The sequence below is a fragment of the Onychomys torridus genome, chromosome 4 (assembly GCF_903995425.1).
Source record: "Onychomys torridus chromosome 4, mOncTor1.1, whole genome shotgun sequence".
NCBI classification, from domain to species: Eukaryota; Metazoa; Chordata; class Mammalia; order Rodentia; family Cricetidae; genus Onychomys; species Onychomys torridus.
The window spans coordinates 114,845,646-114,865,958 of NC_050446.1; the positions used below are offsets into that span (position 1 = coordinate 114,845,646).

Below are 20,313 nucleotides of genomic sequence, written 5' to 3' on the forward strand. Positions count from 1 at the left end.
GGGGATCCTAGGCTGTGCCAAGCTGACAATTAAAAGTAAGCATCCTAGGACCCCAACATTTGGCTGACTGGAGTAGCTTTGTCCTCAGATGGTGAGGGCTGGACTGGGAGCAGGTGAGCAGGAATGCCCTTTTAGATGAGAGGCAAGGCATGTCCGGGAGCCTGGAGCCTGGAGTGCAGGGAAGGGGCCAGGCTGGAGGAGGGAACTGGAGTCTCTTCAGTCAAGGCTGCTATGTAAAGCCATGGATCTAAGCGTGATCTACACCCAGGAAGTGAGTGTGGCTAGTGCAGAGGGCTAGGATGGCCATGGGATGATGCTCATCTGAGGGTCCTGTGCTTATGTGGGTTTTGAGGAATTCTGTCCCCAGGCCCCTGAGAGGCAGGGGAGTTGTGAACACAGCCCGGACATTTGCTTGCTTTTCTTTCAAATGAAAGTAAAAAGAGAGCTGGGATGTAGCTCAGTTAGAGTTCTTGCCCAGCACGCATTAAGCCCCGAATTCTATGCCTAGCACATGTAAACGGGGCATAGTGTTGCATGCTTGTAATCCCAGGACTCAGGATATGGAGGCAGGAAGATTAGACATTCAAGGTCATCTTTTCCTACACAGCCTGGGGTACGTGAGATCCTGTCTCAGAAAAGGAAAAGACAGAGTCTGGATTTGGGAACTTTGGGCAAAGTGGTGGCTGCATTCATCCTGTTTAAGTCTGAAGGGCTTTTGGCCATTCCCTGCCAGGCTCCTGGGCTTCTGGAGACCTCTCTCATCCTCAGCTCTCTGTTCCCCTTTGCCTGGAGCTGACATGACCCAGGCAGCTTGTGGTGAGGACTGGTTAGAGGACAAAGGCCCGAGTGTGTGCAGTGTGGGGTCTGACATCAGCCGGCTGCCATAGCCAGGACCCCTTGTCTGTGCCAGGGACAGATGCAGAGGCTGAGGCCATGTAGGCAGCCATAGCCAGAACCCAGGGTGCAGAATTGCACTTCTTAAAGAAGGGAGCCTGTGATGATGCCCAGAGGGCAGTTGGGCATCCCTGGTACTCAGGGCAACTCTGGGTGCCATGGCTTGCCATGGGACATGGAGACAGCCAGCATACTTGTTCCTGAGGCTGCCTGTGTATTTCTAGAACATGCTGGGATCACAGGGGCCCATAGGTGGGAGTCCTGGTTCCCAAGAGTCCGGTTCATTTCTGTCTGCAGAGGGGGAAGGCTGAGGTGTCAGGGATGCCATTCTTCCTTAGTCTGCTGCCGCAGCTACGTGTTACACACTATACAGTGTGAGCCTTAGGTACTGAGACTGCCCACTGCAGACATGACATTCATGCTTCCAGCATCTACAGAGTGAGCTCTCTTGCCAAAGCCCCTCAAAAGGGGAGGACATCGCCTGTGACATGGAATAAATGGCATACTGACTAGGAAGATAGTAAAGTAAGTCAGGACCTGCATTTGACCCCGGCACCTGTGAGAAGCCAGGTGTGGTGGCACATTTGTGACCCCAGCACTGGGGGGGGGGCAGGGACAGGAGGATCCCTGGGGCTCAGTCTAGCCAAATTAGTGAGTTCCAGGTTTAGTGAGAGACCCTGTCTCAAAAAACGCCATGTGTGACCTTTAATCCCAGCACTTGGGAGGCAGGGGCAGCATCAGGTAGATCTCTGTGAGTTCAAGGCCAGCCTGGTCTACAGAGTGTGTTCCAGATGAGTCAGGGCTACATAGTGAGACCCTGCCTCATAAACAAACAAACAAACAAACAAACAAACAAACAAATAAATAAAAGATGGCAACTTGACGTTGACCTCTAGCCTCAATAGCCACATTCAGTGACGTGCACACCTGTAAACCCCCAATCTGTGGCTTACTAGTTCTGTATCTAAGGGCTGGATACCCCAAACTCCAGTGTCTGAGCCAGGACTTGAGATAGTAACAGTTTCCAATTCTTGGCTGGTTGGAAGTCGGGCTCAGGGCTCTTGTCACATACACAGATGGTGATTTTTTTTTCCTTTTTAAAGTCATTGCTGGGTTAGGAGAAGCCTTTGTGGGCTGGGCCCAGAATGAACAGAGGCAAGGGTGCAACTTGGAAGCAGGGCTGCTGATAGTGGTGATGGCATGGAGTTGCTGAGTCTGGACTAAACTGGGTATATGTGGGAGTTCTGGTAACCATTGTAGACCTGGTTCTGGACTCTGTTCAGAGGCATTCACAGACCACCCCCATAACTCCCTTCACAGGTAAGATTCTCTGCTCCCAGCCTGCTGGAATCTGGGGTGTCTCCATGAATAGCCGTTTTGAGACTAGAGACCTGGTCCAAAGGTTAAGAGTTCAAATGGGTCTCCCAGAGGACCAGAGTTTGGGTCTCACAACCACTTGTAGGTCCAGGGGATCTGAGGCTCTCCGCTGGCCTCCACAGGCACTGCACCCACATGGCATAGACTCACACAGACACACCATACAAGTGAAGATTAAAACAACAAAAGGCAAACAGCATTTGGGTTTCTTTTCCAGGCCTCTAAATGACTTGTAAGTGAACATGACTGTCTCTTTTTCTTTCTGGCTTCAGTAGGTTTTGGGGTTTATATGTGCTGCTATGCACAGCCCCAGTTCTCCCGTGTTCCCTCATGTTTGGGGTGCTGTTGTGTGAATCTGCTACAAATCAATTTAAACAAAAAAGCAAAAAAAAAAAAAAAAAAAAAAAAAAAAAGGTTTTTTTTTTTTTTTTCCTTCTCCAGCAGAGGGCTATTTAGGTGCTTCTCAGGTTTGGCCAATATAAGTAAGGCAGTTTGACTGTCTGTCTTCCTGTGTGTGTGTGTGTGTGTGTGTGTGCGCGCGCACGCATATGTATGTATGTGTTAAATTTCTCTAGGCTAGAATGGCAAATTTTTTGACAGGAGGCTCCAGAGTCAGTGCTTTTATATTTGCAATTCTATGGTCTGTCTTAACTGCTGAGATACTGTGTGTGGTGTGGCCTTAGGAAGCAACACCTGAATGCAGCCTGGGTGAGATCAGGCCCCAGACCACACTGTGTGACCCCAATAAAGACTCCTGCAGAGAAGCCTGGTGTAGTGGTGCACACCTTTAATCCCAGCATTCAGAGGCAGAGGCAGGCAGATCTCTATGAGTTCGAGGCCAGCCTGGTCTCCAAAGTGAGTTCCAGGACAGGCAGGGCTACGCAGAGAAACCCTGTCTCAAAAAAAAAAAAAAAAAAAAAAAAAAAAAAAGACTGTAGTGGATAGCCATCCCAGCATTGGCCTGGAAGTTACAACCCCCATTGAGGCTTCGGTAATGGTCACGCCCACAAGGCAGGGCGGAGGAGGACTCGGAAGACGGAGGATCGAGAGGAGGTCTCTCTCTTGGTTCCGGGACCCTGGACGCTGGAGGTAGACCAAGCAGAGTTCTCCAGAGAACACCACCGGACTGCGCTATACCTTTGCCAGACCCTGCAACCTACCCCTTCATTTGTAAGTTACCCCACAAAATAAACCTCCCTTTTAACTATGTGGAGTGGCCTTAATAATTTCACCAATGAAAGACCCCTGCAGGGTTCTAGAATTGGCTTCTCTACTATGTTTATAGAGTCCCACATTGCCATGTTGTCCGTGGACCATATTAATGACTACCTCATGTCCCTTTGTAGAGCTGCATGCTTCTTGGAGGCCGGAAGACCACAGACATCCCTCTGGAGGGTTACCTGTTGTCCCCCATCCAGAGGATCTGCAAATACCCACTCCTGTTCAAGGTGAGACTCCTTGGTCCTGTCCCCAGGCAAAAGTGGCAGGCCCTGCTGGGCCCACCAACAAGAGAAGCTGTTAATTTTAAGGAGCTGTGGCATCTAGTGGCAGAGCTGGCCCTGCGCCAGGTTGGACCCACACCAGCCCCTGCCTCTTTCTCTGCTGTTCTCTGGGCTTCCACGACTCACATCACCTCTATTGAGGCAGCAGATGGCTGTGGGCATCTGGACTCACACCCTGTCAAGTTTAAAGTCAGTAGGAGGCAGTGAGCTTCTCTCTTGGAGTTCTGATGGACAGCCCGAGAGTCATTCCGGCTGTGGCCAGCCATCTGGGGCTAAGGGAATAGTATATTCCAAATGGTTTGGATTTGAGTTATGTGGTTTGACATTAACCAATCACAGGAAACTTTGGATTGGACCGCTGATCATCTTTCAACCTGCTTAGACCATTGCTTTTCTTTTGAGCCTGTCCCTAGCCACTGGGTAGTGCTATGCCCTGATTGGCCAAGATGGGCCCTGTCTTAGGGTTTCAATTGCTGTGATGAAACACCATGACCAAAAAACAAGTTGGGGAGAAAAGAGTTTATTTGAGTTACAGTTCCACATTGCTGTTCATCACCAAAGGAAGCCAGGACAGGAACTCAAACAAGGCAGGAGTTAATGCAGGGGCCAAGCTGCTTACTGGCTTGCTCTCCATGGCTTGCTAAGCCTGCTTTTGTATAGAACCCAGGACCACCAGCCCAGGGATGGCACCACCCACAATGGGCTGGGCCCTCCCCTATTGATCACTAATTGAGAAAATGCCTTACAGCTGGATCTCATGGGGGCATTTCCTCAGCTGAGGTTCTGTAGCTTGTGATGACTGTAGCTTGTGTCAAGTTGAGAAATAAAAACAGCCTGTACAAGCACCCACATTCTGCTCTGCTCCAATGACAGTGTGCAGGGCTGGACTGTGTTCTGATTGGCTGAGATTTGGGTCAGGTGCTCTGCTCCTGAGCCAATTACTCTTTACTCAGACTTGAACCTTAAGCCAGTTACTGGAACCCGTATGCCACGCTCCCAGTAGGGGCAGACAGACTGGCACCCAAACCTGGCCTCTTTCTGGAGGGCATGGAATGACTTGGCACAACCGTCCATGCACCTGCTGTCACTTTCCCTGCTAGCCGCCTTGGTCTGGCCTTGGCTGAGCAGTCCAGTGTAGACCTGACCCTAGACAGCTCCATCCTTGGCTTCAAAACCGACAGCTGGGCAGGTCTCAAGCTTTGTGGATGGCTCTGTCCCCATCTGCTGCTCAGTCCTGCTTTCCCAGCCCTTACAAATGATGGCTGTTGGCAGGTGCCGACCCTGGCTCTGTCCTGAGGCCTGTCTAATGGCTGGTTCTTAAGCTCCCTGCTGCAGGCTAATCTCACTGCTGGTGCCTCATTCATGAACCCGCTCACAGGGAACACCTATCTCCTTGTTCCATGAACTGGAGGGAGGGTAAGGAAGGTGCTCGGGAAATCTTGACCTTTACTTTGTGCTAGAGAAGGTGGGTGACCTTGAGCATCTGAGCCAACAAGACCCTGGAGCTGACAGCAGCGCTGGGGTTATGATTCTTGTGTGTGTGTTGGGGTATGATGTGAGTGTACAACAGAGGTCAACGTTGGGTATTTTCTTCAGGAGTTGCTTACCTGTTTTTGAGATAGAGTGTCTTTCTGGGACCTGGGGTGCTCTGTTGGGCTAGACTAGCTCGCTATTGCACCCCAGGCACCTGCCTGCCTGTCTCTGCTTCCTCAGTGCTGTGTGATTACAATCATGTGTCACCATGCCTAGCTTTTATGTGAGTGCTGAGGCTTGAACTCAGGTCCTTGTGCTTGCACAGTAGGTCTGAGCTGTCTCCCCAGCCCAGGACACCATGTTCTAACACAAGAAGCTGTGGCAGTGGGGCTCAGCTCTCCCTGTGCTTCCTCCAGCCCTTGGCTGCTTGTACCTGTGAGGGAGTCCTGAAGAAGCACAGCTGTGTCCTCCTGGGCAGTGGACAGTCTGGGCTTAGGAGCTGCTAGTGGAGCTGGACACCACGAGAAGACACCCTCTGTTTTTGCATTCATACTAGTTGCTAGTGCTCAGGCAGACATACACTGTGGGGTTTAGAGAGAGGATTGGTTTGTCCAGGGCTCGCTGGCCAGATCCAGCAAGAAAAATCTGCTCGTACAACTCGTGAACTAAGAATGGGGCATGCGTTTTCGCGAAGCTTTCAAACCAAGCAAAACCACCACCCAAACCCCAGACAAACCAGAGCCTGGCTGTGTGCTCTCTGACCCTGTCAGGAGTCTTGCTGGTCCTGCTTTAGAGCTGGGCTTCGCAGCCGTGGCTGCCTGTGTCTGACTTTGCAGCTGTGGCTGCCTGTGTCTGACTTTGCAGCCGTGGCCGCCTGTGTCTGACTGTGGCCGCCTGTGTCTGACTCTCAGCCACGGCCGCCTGTGTCTGACTTACAGCTGTGCAGTTTCTTAGCCCTGGCTTTGGAGTCAGTCATGCGGCTTCTTATGCCTCAGTTTCTCCTTTGTGATACAGAACTAGAGACGGTAGTGATTCTGGATTTGTTAGGAAGTGAGCGCACCCCCTCTGCAGCTTCATCGGGAGGGCAGGTGAGGCCATCAGGACAGAGGAAGGAAATATGGCTGCCCCAGACTACTAGCCGCTCATTTTAGAGTCTTAACCCTGGCTCCCAAAGTGGCGTATCTGTTAAAGAAGCATGTTTGGGAGCTAAGTCACCACGGGGCTTGAGGCTGATGTCTGCAGTTCTTGTCAGTTCCCTAAATGGGGCCTGAGAACATTGGTGCCTTCCTGGTTGGTGCTCAGTGGCTAGTCTACTGTTCTGGGTTCTAAGCCTCGAACATCTGTCTCTTGAAGGAAAACTCCACCTGCAGCCCCAGAGCTGAGTTGAACTGTTAACCCCTTGGTTTCTGGGTCTTGACCAAGTCTGGGGTCATAGGAGCTTATAGAGAAGCGGATTCTGTGATCCGTGCCAGTAACTCGGGAGGAAAGACCCATGTGGCCTCGAAGCCTGGCAGACCTCAGGCCTGTTCCCTTTTTCTCTAGGGCCTGGGGTTTAGTCCCACAGGGCTCCTGCCCCAGGAAGATAGAGGCAGCTGGGTAAACTGCTGGCTGCCTCTGCAGGAAGCACCCACAGGAAGTGGGGAGGTCTGGCCTTGCCCTCTTGACAGCTGTTCACACTGCTTCTCTCTCCTCCCTCTCCAGCTGTGTGTATCAGGAGCCTGGGGGCTGCTGGGGACAGCCAGCAGGGCCTGAGATTCCTGTGTGACATGCATGGTCCCTGACAGACAACTGCTCAGTGTCCCTGCCTTGGCATCTGCCCCCCAACCCCGACACCACCTGCCACTGGAACATTTGTGTCAGCAAGCGGGGGAGGGGGGCGCTGAGAGACTTTTACATGCTGGGGGGGGGGGTGTTCTGTTCCCAGCTGACTGCCTGAGGTCAGCAATGAGGATGGGAACAGAAACCAAGCATAAAGGCCAGGCTGGTAACTGGCCAAAGCTGCAGGGGGAAGTGCAGACTTTGGGGTGTCTCAGGTCACAGGGGAGTGTTGGCCCATAAGTCTCCTCCATGTCTCACATACCACACCTGGTGAGTGGCTGGAATCTTTTGTTTGAGACCAGCCGGAGGTCAGGTGGTAGAGTGCTGGCCTAACATTCAGGAAGCCCTTAGCACTGTATAAACTGAGCATGGTGGCACCTGCCTTTAATCCCAGCTCTCCAGATACAGAGGCAGGAGGATCCGGAGTTTAAGGTTCCTCAACTACATAGTGATCTTGAGGCTAGCTTGAGCAACATGAGGCCATGTTTCTAGAAAACACAGTCTGGCCTTGATAATGTCCCTGCCCATGTCTGAGTGGGGTGAGCTGATGGCAGCTGGGTCCTGGGTCGAGAACTGGCTGGATGCTTTTGATCCTCTGTCCTGTGCCTTCTGAAGGAGAGGCCTGTTCGTTTATTTATCTTTCAGTCCTGGGGATCGAACCCAGGGTGAGCTTTGAGCACGTTTGGAAAATGGTTACCACTGAGCCGCACTTATGCCCCAAGAGGTGCCCCCCCCCGCCCCATTTCACTGAGAGAGCTGGGGTAGCACTTGTGTCTGTGGCCACCTCTGTCACCTGCCCATCTCCTTGTCATGTCCAGTGTCTTTCCTACCGTACTCTCTTTGTGCCTGCTCTTCTGTCTGTCTATCTGCCACGCTGTTCCCTCAGCGTGTCCCTTGACCTCCCAGTTCCAAGTTCATCTCCCAATGCCCAGCTTCTCACAGTTCTCACTGCTGGCCATTGTAACAGAGACTCGAGTCCCTTCACTCTTTGGTCTCTATTGTCTGTGTTAGGCTGGGGTACCCAGTGGACTAGATGTTTTTAATTTTTTTTCTGTTTTCTTGTATATTCAGATTCTGACTTCAAGGACACCCAGATGATACCCAGAAATGAATAAATGAATGAGTGAGTGAGTGAAGAAATGAACATCTTAGTTATCTTTTTTTGTCAATGGAATGAAATATCTGACAGAATCGGCTTAAGGGAGGAAGGGGTTGTTATGGCTCATGGCTTTAGGGTGAAGTCCATCAGGACAGTGGGGTAGCTAGTCTGTGTGTGTGTGTGTTTTAGGGTACAGTCCATCAGGACAGTGGGGTAGCTGGTCTCTGTGTGTGTGTTTTAGGGTACAGTCCATCAGCACAGTGGGATAGCTGGTCTTTGTGTGTGTGTGTAGTCAGGAAGCAGATAAAAGCGAAGCTGGTGTTCAGCTACCGTTCTCCTTTCTGTTCTGTGGGATGACACCACCTGTATTCTAGGCTGGCCCTCCCTGTTAAACCTCTCTGGAAACACCTTCATAGACACCAGAGATGTATCTTCTAGGTGACCCCAAGTCCAGTAATGTCTCTATGAAGACTGACACTCTCATGACTGTGCCAGCACCGGTGAGCCTTGCTTGCCAGCCTCTCAGCATGCTGGTTGACATGGACCTGGACTGACTTCCCTCTTTCCTGCTCTTTCCCATGCTAGGAGCTGGCCAAGAGGACCCCTGGCAAGCACCCTGACCACCCTGTGGTGCAGAGTGCCCTGCAGGCCATGAAGACAGTTTGCTCCAACATCAATGAGACCAAGAGGCAAATGGAGAAGCTGGAGGCGCTGGAGCGGCTGCAGTCTCACATAGAGGGCTGGGAGGTATGTGGTTAGGCGGGAGGGCCCTGGGCTGAGGGGGCTGGCCCCCACTTGCAGTGCAGATCACAGCCTGGTGCTTTTGTTTGGCCTGCCCTGTGTTTGCTTAGTGGTTTAGTTGATTTTCAATGAAACGTAAAAGCTCAGATTTCAAATTTCTGTAGGCAGATTGGTGTCTCACAGCAGCCGCCACTGAGACTCCCATTTCCTTAGCCCCGCCCCTGTGGGTCACACCCCCTTAGCAAGTGTGCTGTGCTTCTCCTACCTGCTGCCTGCAGGCCTTTGAGCTTCTGCTGCCAGCATCACATATCTGAATCCATCTCTTTTCCCGTTGCTATGACAATACCTGCCGAGAACCACTGAAGGGAGAAAGGTTTATTGTGCTCACAGTTGGAGGGTGCGGTCCACTGTGGTAGAGAAGTCATGGGCAGGAGCATCCCATGGCTGGTCACACCCACGGGAAGCAAGGAGAGATGCTACAGCTCCTTCTTCTCTGTCCTCAGCCTGGGACACCAGCTCAGGAGGTGATGCCACCCACATGTAGGGCGGATCCTCACACCTTAGTAAACATAATCTGGAAACTCTCTCACAGACTTGCTGGAAGTCTAGAAGGGGATTCTGGACCCTATCAGGTTGACACTGTCCGCCTTCCACACCACCCCAGGTCAGGACTTCTGGCCTGTCACGTCCTTGCTAGGGGAGTGACTCTGGGCCCTGTTTTTAACTTCTCTGACCCTGGTGTCCCGTTCTTCACCCGCATCAGTAACAGGTGGTGTCTCCCTGCCTCAGGATTGTTAGTGGGAAGGATAACCCCAGAGTGCATGTAACCGACTTTCTGATCACACTCATTTGTGTGTGTGCCCAGTGTGCCACAGCATATGTATAGAAGTCAGAGGACAACTTGTGGGAGTCGACTCATTTCCTTCCACTGTGTGGGACCTGGGTATTGAACTCAGATCATCAGGCTTGGCAGTAAAGCCCCTTTACCACTGAGTCATCCCTTCAGCCAGTAACCGAATGACTTTCTTAACCCTCGCCTCTTACTTCCCTTATTGAAAGTTTCCTGTGTCTATAGGAAGACAATGGAAAAATACAACTGACCAGGAAGGGCCAGCTCAGCTGGAGTGAGAGATAAAGGGCTGAGACGAAAGGTCCTGGACAGACGTTGTCTGGACCACCCTCCCCTCCCCCGCCAGGCCCTGGGTGGCCCTGGATGTCTGGGATTTAGTATTCTTTTTTTTTTTTTTTTTTGAGCTGGGGATCGAACCCAGGGCCTTGCGCTTGCTAGGCGAGCGCTCTACCACTGAGCTAAATCCCCAACCCGATTTAGTATTCTTTTCTTGTACTCTCACCCTGGGTTGAGGGCCCAGCTGCAGAGAAGACTGGGCCTTTGTTCAGAGAATGCGGGTGACATGTCCCCTGCACTTTTCCTTTACTGGCCATCTTTTCCGTGAGAGCCTACCTCCCAGACTCGCTTGAAGATGGAACTTTGGAATGGGCTTTAAGATTTGGCCGTGATCAAGTTGGAAGGTGGGAGAGAAAAGGTTCCCACTTGTGTGGGAGAGGGGCCGCCACAGGTGGGTCTGGTTTTCTGTAGCAGCAGCAGAGTGTGCCCCCTCCCCCCAGCTTCCTGGGCAGGGAGGTTTGGTCGCTGGTCTGAGTGAGTAGGTTGGTGTGGCATCTGGCTCCTTTGGCTGTGGGGGCTGCACATGGCTTTGCCTGAAGCACAGACTACATGACAGCCTTGCCACTGTGTCACAGGCTACTGTCCTGAGCTCTCTGGAGCATCTAGACACACCCTGGCATATACTGGCTGCCATGGGGCCGTGGGGTGGGGGCAGCACCAAGCGGCTTACATTGCAGCTCATGGGCAGTGCATGGGTGGATGTGTGGCTGGTAGCCATCTCAGCTGGGTAGGTGGCTGTGATCCAACGGGGCTGTTTCCTTCCTGTGCCTTGGGCATGTCTGCCACCAGTGTCCTTTCCTAGCCCTGATGGCTGTCCTTTACCTGTGGAAAGAGTTGAAGAAGAGAGGAGAGAGGCTGGAAGGTGGTGACGCAGCCCCTGCTGCTCGGCATGCTTGACCATGCTTGGCGCTGGAGAAGCTGGGAAATGTAGTTCATTGGTCAGGCAGCCAGTGCCTGCAAAGCTCCCTCCCCAACATGCGCTGAGGGGAGCAAGGACTTGGGCTGCCTCAGCGGGTGTTCTGTACTTGCCATGGTTCTGTCCAGCTCTCTCTCCTCAGCTCTTTGGATCTGTGTGTCCAGGCCCAGCCCTCGCAGGACTCCACACAGACCCACTAGGTGCCAGCTCTGAGGACTCCTGATAGCGGGCATTTCCTAGTTCCTGTGTTTGCCCTTCCCAAACACCGTTCCTTAATTCTCTGCCCCAAATCTGACACTGCTCAGTCAGCCTCATGCACACCCTCTGTGTTGGCTGCACCAACATGGGCACTCATCCCACAGCCCTGTTGATGCCAGAGGCTATCCCTCTCTGTGCCTGCAGCCTATGGACCTAGCACTCCCATCGCCCTGCCCTGACGGTGCCCACATGGCATCTGTTGATCGCCTGCTGCACTCTGGGGAAGGTTGCTAGGTGCTGGAAACCTCACCGCACGTGCTTGATAGAAATGGCCTTGTCCTTTCGGAAGTGCTGCTCTTGTAGGGAAGACTTGGCAAGCCAGACTGCAAATAGATGACAGGCAAAGGACACTCAGACAAAACCAACCCCGTGGAACCAGATGCTGACCCCCTGGGCCTGCCATTAGCCATGGGAATTGGTGTGTTGGCTCCCTGCACCCCTAAGTGTCTCCTTAGTCAAAGGACATGCAGTCCACTGATGGCGCTGGCCCACACAGCCATCCATCAGATTGTGTTGACGTTCTGTCTGCTGAGAGATTTGCTGTGGGGGCCGAGAGGGATTTCGGGGTGTGGAGGAAGGGGTGCTCGATGGCTGGTGTTGTCAGTTTGACAGGGTCTGGAGTCACCTAGGAGACAGGCCTCCAGGTTTATCTGTGAGGGAGTGCTTAGCCTCTGGGCATGCCTTTGAGGGTCATCTTGGTTAGATTAATGCATGTGGGAAGGTCTATCTGAGCTGTGGCAGGGCCATTCTCTGACTGGGGTCCTGGACTATACAGATGGGGAAAGAGAGCTAAACAGCAGCATGTATTCATGGCTCCCTGTGTAGTTGGTTGTGTGTGTGGTTTTGTTTTTTTTTTTTTTACTCTTTAGGGGCTTGCCACCCAGCTCCCAAACAAACACATGGAGATCTATCTTTCTTATGAATGCCCGGCTTTAGCTTGGCTTTCTTTTTTGCTAGCTTTTCTTAAATTATCCTGTCTACCATTTGCCTCTGGACTTTTACCTTTCTATATTTCTGTATATCTTTTCTTTCCTTCTTATTCCATGGCTGGTTGGGTGGTTGTGTGGTTGGGTGGTTGGCTGGTTGTGTGGTTGGGTGGTCGCCCCCCATCTTCCTCTCCTCCTTTTCTTGCTCCTGCCTCTTCTCTTTTCTCCTTCTATTTATTCTCTCTGCCTGCCAGCCCCGTCTGTCCCTTCCTGCCAAGCTATTGGCTGTTCGGCTTTTCATTAGACCACCAGGTGTTTTAGACAGGCACAGTAACACAGCTTCACAGAGTCAAACAAATGCAACATGAAAGAATGCAACACGTCTTTGCAGCATTAAGCAGTGTTTCACAGCATAAACAAATTAACACATCTTCAGCTGATATTCCACAACATCTCTGCTTCCTGGTTGTGGATGTGATGCAACCAGCTGCTTCAGGCTCCTGCTGTCATGACCACCTTGCCATGATGGACTGTGGCCTTGAACTATGAAGCAGAAATCGGCCCTTTCTCCCTGGAGTCGCTTTTGTCCTGTGCAAAGGCGCGAAAACAGGTGTGTTCTTGCTGCTCATTCCTGCCCTCCTTCCCCAGGGCTCTAACCTCACAGACATCTGCACCCAGCTCCTCCTTCAGGGCACTCTGCTGAAGATCTCTGCAGGCAACATCCAGGAGAGAGCCTTCTTCCTCTTTGACAACCTGCTTGTCTACTGTAAGTGGAAATCCAGGTGAGCTGCTGGGCTTGGGCGGGGCTGCCCAGGTGATCTGCTGGGGCAGGCCTGTGCTAAATGCCCCTTTCTCCAGGTGACACCTAGGGCCTGTCACATCTCTCTCTGGGCTTTGCTTTTTCTTCTGAGTATTTAGGGAGTTATTCTAAACCAATGTATACTATAAGCTGAATATACTAATTTAAATGTTCTAGTAACTACATTAAAGAAAAATAAAAAGAAACAGGTGAACTGGAGTTTAGTAGTGAATTCAACCTAAGATGCTCACATGTTATATTTAATTATAATTATATGTAACTATAAACAAGTTTTGAAAAGTAAGAAGGAAGTGTTTTGCCATATGTTTTAATAGTCAGTCTTTGAAGTGGTTTGTGTATTAGTTTTATGCCCCAGTGGGTCCCAGGCTTGTTTCCCCTGTGATCTGGGAACACTGCATCAAACAGCTCTGGACGATTGTGGGAGCTCACCAGCATCCTGAGAGTCTGAGGTCCTGGGGCGCAGAGAGGGAAGGGAGAAAGCTCTTACTGCTGGGCTGGGGGGGGGGGGGAAGAACAGCTCATCAGCATCTTCACATCCCTCACCGAGTCCCTTGTCCTCTACGGGGCCCAGGAGTGAGTGGACAGGTGACATACTTGTACGTGGTTGGAGTGTCAAATGGGGTGTGTGGAGCAGCAGGAAGAAGGATGGAGAGTCAGCTGGAGGCTTGGCTGGTGGGTGGATAGTGAGGAAGGAGGGGAGGGAAGGAATGTGGCCGGTGTGAACGGCTGAGGGTGGAGAGGATGAGGGAGGAAGATGGTGGTGAGGATGTGTTGGGCCCGGAGATGAAGGAGGAGGAGGGGATGTTGAATAAAGGAGGGGGTGGGTGAGGAACCTCTTGAGCCTGGGGATGAGGGAGGGGCTAGAAGAGGGAGGTTGGAGGGGATGAAGAAATGGATGAGGAATTTGTTGAGCCTGGAGATGAGGGTGTAGACAAGGCTGGAGGTGAAAAGGGAAGTGAGCAGAGAAAAGGAGTGCAGGAATGGTGGCTGAATGGTTAGAGCTTAGGAGGTGGCTGGCTGGAGTGTGCACTGGGAAGTTGGCAGGTATGGGTGTTGAGCTGGTGGTGGCTGTGGAGGCAGGTGCAGGTTTGTGGGAATAGATGATGCAGTGGGGTCTGAGCCTCAGGTTTGCTGGTGGCTGGATGGTTCACTAGTAGGGTAGATATGGGGAGGCCAAGGCTTGGTGGGTGATGGTTAACTGGGCCGCATGTGTGTTGAAGGTGTGGTTGCATTGATGGTTGCCAAGGTCATTGACTGTGGTGTTGAGGGGGCATGGCTGTCTCACCAAATGCACCCTGGATGAGTGATGGGGAGAAGGTGATGGACAGAGGATGCCTGCCTGTGGTATTGTTGCTCAGTAGGCCTTAGGTAATCTTAGCAGTCAGTGTCCCCTGCTTCAATTCTGTTTCCTGTTAAGTTGTCCCAAGAGTGAAACAGTAGCCTTCCAGAGGCTTCTCCATGCCTTTATCTGGCCAAGGCCGGCATGGACTCACAGCGTTGTGGCTTTGTTGTCCTAGAGTGTCAGTTTCCAGCCTTGATCCGAGAGCGGGAACAGCGAGAGAGTGGGTGCCTGGCGGGTCCTGGGCTGCTGAGGAGGGTGATGGGTTCTTCCTGGGCGAGGACTGTGCCTAGGGCAGGGATCTTGGTCCCTTGCTGAAGAGTTGGAGCTACACATGCAGGTGTTTTGATGGGTGGGGACCTCTGTGACTGTGTTGGGACCTGGTGGGGGCAGTCAGTTGCACCACATTCCCCATGTGGTTTACTGGTCACCCAGAGCATCTGGAAACAGCTTGTTCTTTCCCCTGCAGCTAAGATGCCTGCCCAAGCTTTTGTCTGATGGTCACTGAATGGGAATCTGGGGGAAGTCCTCAGGGTTCCCGTTAGGCATGGTGGAGAGCCCCTCAGGACAGTAACCAAGGTGGTTCACAGAAAGACAGCACAGGGTTTGAGGTGCCAGACCAGGGATAAGTGGGCTCTGAGCTGTGTCTCTGCGCTGAGCTATTGGAATCCACCAGGCTGGGAACTTGAGGGTGGGGCATGCTTGAGACAAATTACTCCAGTGACCTGAGCCTTAGTGGGTTCTCTCTCCTGCTGCACAGGATGTGACATTGCCACCCAAGGCCTTAGATGTGGCCATCCTTGCAAATTCCACATGTGTTTCTAACCCCTACCACCTCCTCATTTGACCCAGCATCAAATTGGGCCTCAGTTTCTCCCATGTACATCCTGCTGAGCTGAAATCCTTGCTGTTATATGCATCGTAGACACCTCACATTTGCCATGGTTCCATCACCCTCTGAGCCCATTCCACTTTGCTTCCCAGCCCTTTGTAGCAGTAGACGGACTCTGTACTCACCCAGTGAGGAATCACACCCTTGCTGCCACCCCTGAACCCCTCATTGCCACTCTCCATTCAGGAGGTCATCATGGTCCTTCAAGCCTGCCCTTTACATACACCTTCCAGACCACCTGCCTCTCTTCCCCACCTCACACCACCCAAGTCACTGTCCCCAGTACAGTGTCTTCACCTGTTTTCTAGAGAAAGTGGGGACTTTAGGTAGTACTTCCCCATCTTAAATATCAAGCCAGAATGTATTAAAATGCCAGGGAGCCAGATAAGCTCCTGGCTTTGGCCTTTGCGTGGGCAAAGGCTCAACATCTGAAACTGCTCAGGGCTGAGGTGGGGTTGGGTACTGGGGCAGGGGCAGGGGCAGGGGCAGGGAGTTAGCCTGACTGGGCCGAGTTGATCTGTACTCTTGTGGTTAGAATCGAGAGCTGTGGTTAGCACTGGGTATATGTCATTAAGAGGTGTGTATGGTCCAAGGGGGCCGTGTCCTTGGAAGTGAATGTTGTCTAAAGTTCAACCTCAGGGCTGGGCATACAGGGATGGGATCACACTGTGGTCTGTGGTCATAGCCCAGATCAGGATATGGAACCAAAAGTTTTGGGATAAAATCTTGCTAGCACCTACATTATTCTTGCAGCATAAGTTCTGTGGGCCTCAGCTTTTCCTTTGTAAAATGGAGATAATTGTGGCTTTTTTAGTGAGGAGCATGGGGCATGTGTCCGAGGCCGTGAAACACTTACTTGCTGTTGCTTTTGTTATCTGGGTGGGGTGGGGTTCTGAGGAAACATGAGTAGAGTAAAGGATGGGGCCCAGTGTAGATGGTGGGGGGCGGGTCTGTTTGTGTGCAGTGTGGAGGGGTAGGATAAGGCTTTGGAGCTTGGCTCTGAATTAAGGTACCACCAGTTATCTTGGGACTTAACCTGGGTCCCTTCCCAGTCCTTCTGAGCAGTCTGGTAGGTGTGTGTGTGTGTGACATTGACCAGAGGTCAGGAAGTGCTCTATGGCTATGCTAGAGTGAAGGTAGCGGGCGTGAATGCCAGAACCCCAGACTGCCTCCTGTACCCCCATGGCAATCATGTCCCCATGCAGGCCTGAAGCTGGGCATGGAGCGGGACGCGTATGTCATGATTGCGGAGAAGGGGGAGAAGCTGTACCACATGATGATGAGCAAGAAGGTGAACTTGATCAAAGACCGCGGACGGAAGCTGAGCACCGTGCCCAAGTGCTTCCTTGGCAAGTGAGTGGCTTCTGCATCCTATCCTAGCTGGCCACCTTCCCTTCTCACCCTGCATCTGCTTTGCCCTGCCTTGCCCCACATGCCTTTTTCTTGCCTGGGATCTCCCTGCACAGCCACCTAATGCCCCTCAGGCCTGTGGAGCAGGCTCAGATGAGGGTCAAGGCTGGCAGGGTTCTTCTGCAGGTGTCTGCTGTGTTTGCTCGTGACCCACTGTGTAGTCTGCTTCTTGTAATGAAGTATGTGATGGAAGCTGGGATCTTCCCGACTCCTCAGGCTGGCCGCACTCTGCCCATCTCTGTCTGTTCTGTATGTCCAAGGCAGAGGAGGCTGGGGCTGTGATTAGAAGATGAGAGAGATAAGTTAGGGAGGGTCTGAGGCAGGCTGGAGCCTGGTGGCTCGCACAGTAAAGAGGAGACTGGAAATAGTGTCGATTGTCCTGGTAGGAAAAGCCTAAATTGGAGACTAAGGTTTGGCCAGGTGTTTAGATGGGCTTGGAGCCAGGAGATCTGCTTTGTGGGCCACTGTGTGCACAGAGGAGTCTGGGCCAGCAGTGCTGGGGAAGGGACAAGCAAAGACCTCTGTGGACAGTGCTCAGAGAGATGGGTGTCCCTGGGTAGGGGGTAGTTCCTGTAAGCCAGGATGACAGGGGTGGGGACAGTGGAGGGAAGGGACCCGACTGTCGGGAACCTGGTTCTAGATGTATGAAAACACAGAACCCTGCTCTGTGTCCATTGGAGCCTGTGGAGGTAGGAGATAGCCCCGGGTCGGCCCTGAGGCATGGTGTTAAACAGGCCAGGCCCGGTTTTGGGAGAACCAGGAATTTTGGATTGTTCCATCCATTGTCCTTGGAGGTCAGCAGTCTAGGCTCTGCCTCTCTCGGGCTCTGTGGAAAGGAGAGGGCTGGGCCCAGGAGTCTTGTGGGAGCTAGCTTGAAAGGTTATGGAGGCCCCTGGTTGTTTCCATTTCTAATCCCTGATTCCACTGCAAAGGAGCCTTTTCTCTAGCAGCCAGCCCCCCCCCACCCCACCCCAAGGGGGTCCCAGAGAGCCTTCTTGCCAGCCCAGCCGGATGGGATAACCTGGCTGTGATTACCGCTTCTGAGACCTGGCTCCTCAGGAAGGATTAGGGGAGATTTCTCTTGTTGCCCATTTGAACCCCGGCCAGCATCACAGCTCAGGTGACCACGGGGCCTGGAGGACCTGACTTCCCCTTAAGAGAACATGCTTCTTCAGGCTTGCCTTCCCTCTGCACCCACCTGGGCCTCCAACACTCCTTCCCCACCAATGTGCAGCTCCTGACATCTCCAGGAGCCCCCGTCCCCTCTGTAAGATGAATAGGTGGCTGGGACACAGATCTCCCCAGCCCTTAATCAGATCTGTGGTATTCACATTTGGGCATGGCTTTTAATCTCACCATGAGGCAGGTCACTGCCGTTGTCCCCATTTTAAAGGTGAAGAACCTGAGGCATAGAGAGGGGAAACGTTTGTGCAAAGTCACACTGCCATGTGTAGAGATGGGATTTGTACTCGGGACGGGGTGACTCCAGAGCTGGTGTTCTCTCTCCCAGCCTCCATGTTTGGTTCATTTTAATCTCTCTCCAGCATTTGTTACTTTCTCTCCATCATTGCTTTCTCCATATCTGTCTGCTAGTGGACAGGGACTCCCTGGTTGTGGTGTGTCTGGTTTATCATCATGACCTTTTAGGTCTGAGCTTTGAGTCAGACTGGGGCCGTGTCTTCCTCCCCTGTCTTCCTGCTGGATGACTTTGGGCATGGGGTTAATGTCTCGGTCTCAATCAATGATAATTAAGGAAGAAGAAAGGCTGGAGGACCCAGTAGGAATGCAGCAGCCCTGGCATGGTGCTGGCCAGAACACAGAACACATGTGGACCATGTGTACATCATGTGACAGGGACAGGTGTGAAGAAGCGGCCATTTGTGCCCCACTCAGAAACTAATAGACTTCACATTTCAGTGATAAAAATCTGTGTACTGGGGGTTGGGGATTTAGTTCAGTGGTAGAGCGCTTGCCTAGCACAAGGCCCTGGGTTCGGTCCTCAGCTCCAAAAAAATTCTGTGTACTGTGGGAAGCACAGTGTGTGTGTGTGTGTGTGTGTGTGTGTGTGTGTGTGTGTGTGTCCTCAGATTAGCTGGAGAGACAAAAATTTCTCCCTCCCTCCCTTTCTGGTTGCCAGCAAGCATCAGGGAACGGACAAACATCTGCCCACAGGGAAACGACCGTCCCTACAGGAGCAGGTCAGTAGACAAATGGACAGATTAAAGAAGGAAGCCACCAGGCCCGTGAACACTGCAAGGCACTTGTGGAGTGATGTAAATGGAGAATGGTGGAGTGATTTAGTGGTGGGTAAGGTGGACCTCTTCTGGGAGGCTACGTTTTAACCAAGATCTGAGTGACGAGCAGGAGTCAGCCGCAAGCCCCAGGAACAGCAGGCCTGGCTAGGGCATGGCAGATGCAGGAGTCTGGTGACCTGTGTGAACTGTGGTGCTGGGGTGGCAGGAGTCCTGGGTTGGCAAGGGATGGCATGAGGCCCAGGAGTTAGCAGAGCCGCATCTGGTGGCACTGGGTCAGGGGCCAGATTTTAGTTGAGGTGCTCAGGGAGGCTCAGTAGCTGAGAGAAATGAGTTGTGGGGCTCAGGACCTCAGTTCTGACAGTCAGACGGTTTGGGGAGGTTTCTTGGAAGGCAAAAGCGTTTGCTGGTACCCTCGGCAGTAGTTAGATGCCGTGTTAGTGACATCTACACATTGGGAGTTTTGAGACGGGAGGCTTTGCTGGAGCAGCCCAGTGTGCACAGCTGCATGCAACAGAGACCAGACTGGGTACTGTGGCATACACCTGCGACCCTGGCCCTCGTGAGGCTGAGGTTCGAGCAGTGAGCAAGGCAGGCCTGGGTGCCATAGCAAGATCTGTCTCAGAAACTAACCAACCAGCCACAGAAGATCCAGAAAGACTTGCCAGGGACTGGGGGACAGCTCAGTGGTAAAACACTTGCTGTGCCAGCATGAGGACCTGAGCTCAGAGACACAGCACCCACGTGAAAATCTGTGATCCCAGGGCTGGGGAGATGGGTAGAGACAGGTGGAATCCATGGGGCGTGCTGACAAGCCAGTGTAGCTTCCTCCCAGAGCCTCCATGTAAGGTGGGCTTCCCTGGCTGCCTTTACATTTTGTTTTTCCTGGGACGGGACCCGAGGCAGGGACAGAAGTGTGGGACAAGTGTTCCACCACCGAGTTCCATCTCGAGCCTGCCCTGGCCCCTCCCCAGTGTCCCACCTAGGAGCTCTCCACACTTCCTGTCAGAGCCATGCTTTCTGGTGTTCTGTGTCTGTGTTGTCACCCCAGAACCACCTGTCCCCATGAGGTTTTCAGTGCCCTGGCCGTGGAGTCTTGGTGTCTTGATTTTTCTCTCTCCTTCTCCCTCCCTCCCTCCTTCCCTCCTTCTCTCTCTCTTTTTCCCTCCCTCCCTCCTTCCCCTCCCCCTCTCTTCAAAATAGTGTCCCTCTGTGTAGCCCTGGCTGTCCTGGAACCCGCTTTTGTAGACTGGCCTTGAATTCATAAAAATTCACCCTCTGCCTCCCAAGTGCTGGGATTAAAGATGTGCGCCACCACCGCCTGACAGAATTTTTTTTTTTGAACTTTTATTTTGATTTTATTGGTTCTTGAGTCTGAATTCAAATGGCTATATGTCAGGGCATTGGCCT

The 20,313-nt window shown here is 52.4% G+C and overlaps 1 protein-coding gene across 1 annotated transcript in view; it reads left to right on the top strand.

The window, feature by feature from the left end:
• Positions 1 to 241: 241 nt before the first annotated feature.
• The window catches only part of LOC118581908 (phosphatidylinositol 3,4,5-trisphosphate-dependent Rac exchanger 1 protein-like), a 45,939-nt gene continuing 25,867 nt past the window's right edge, over positions 242 to 20,313 (top strand). The window contains 7 exon segments of the mRNA XM_036184307.1: positions 242 to 271; positions 3,618 to 3,719; positions 8,749 to 8,910; positions 12,839 to 12,972; positions 14,091 to 14,155; positions 14,543 to 14,572; positions 16,447 to 16,594. Of these exon segments, the coding sequence (XP_036040200.1) occupies positions 242 to 271; positions 3,618 to 3,719; positions 8,749 to 8,910; positions 12,839 to 12,972; positions 14,091 to 14,155; positions 14,543 to 14,572; positions 16,447 to 16,594 (671 nt within the window).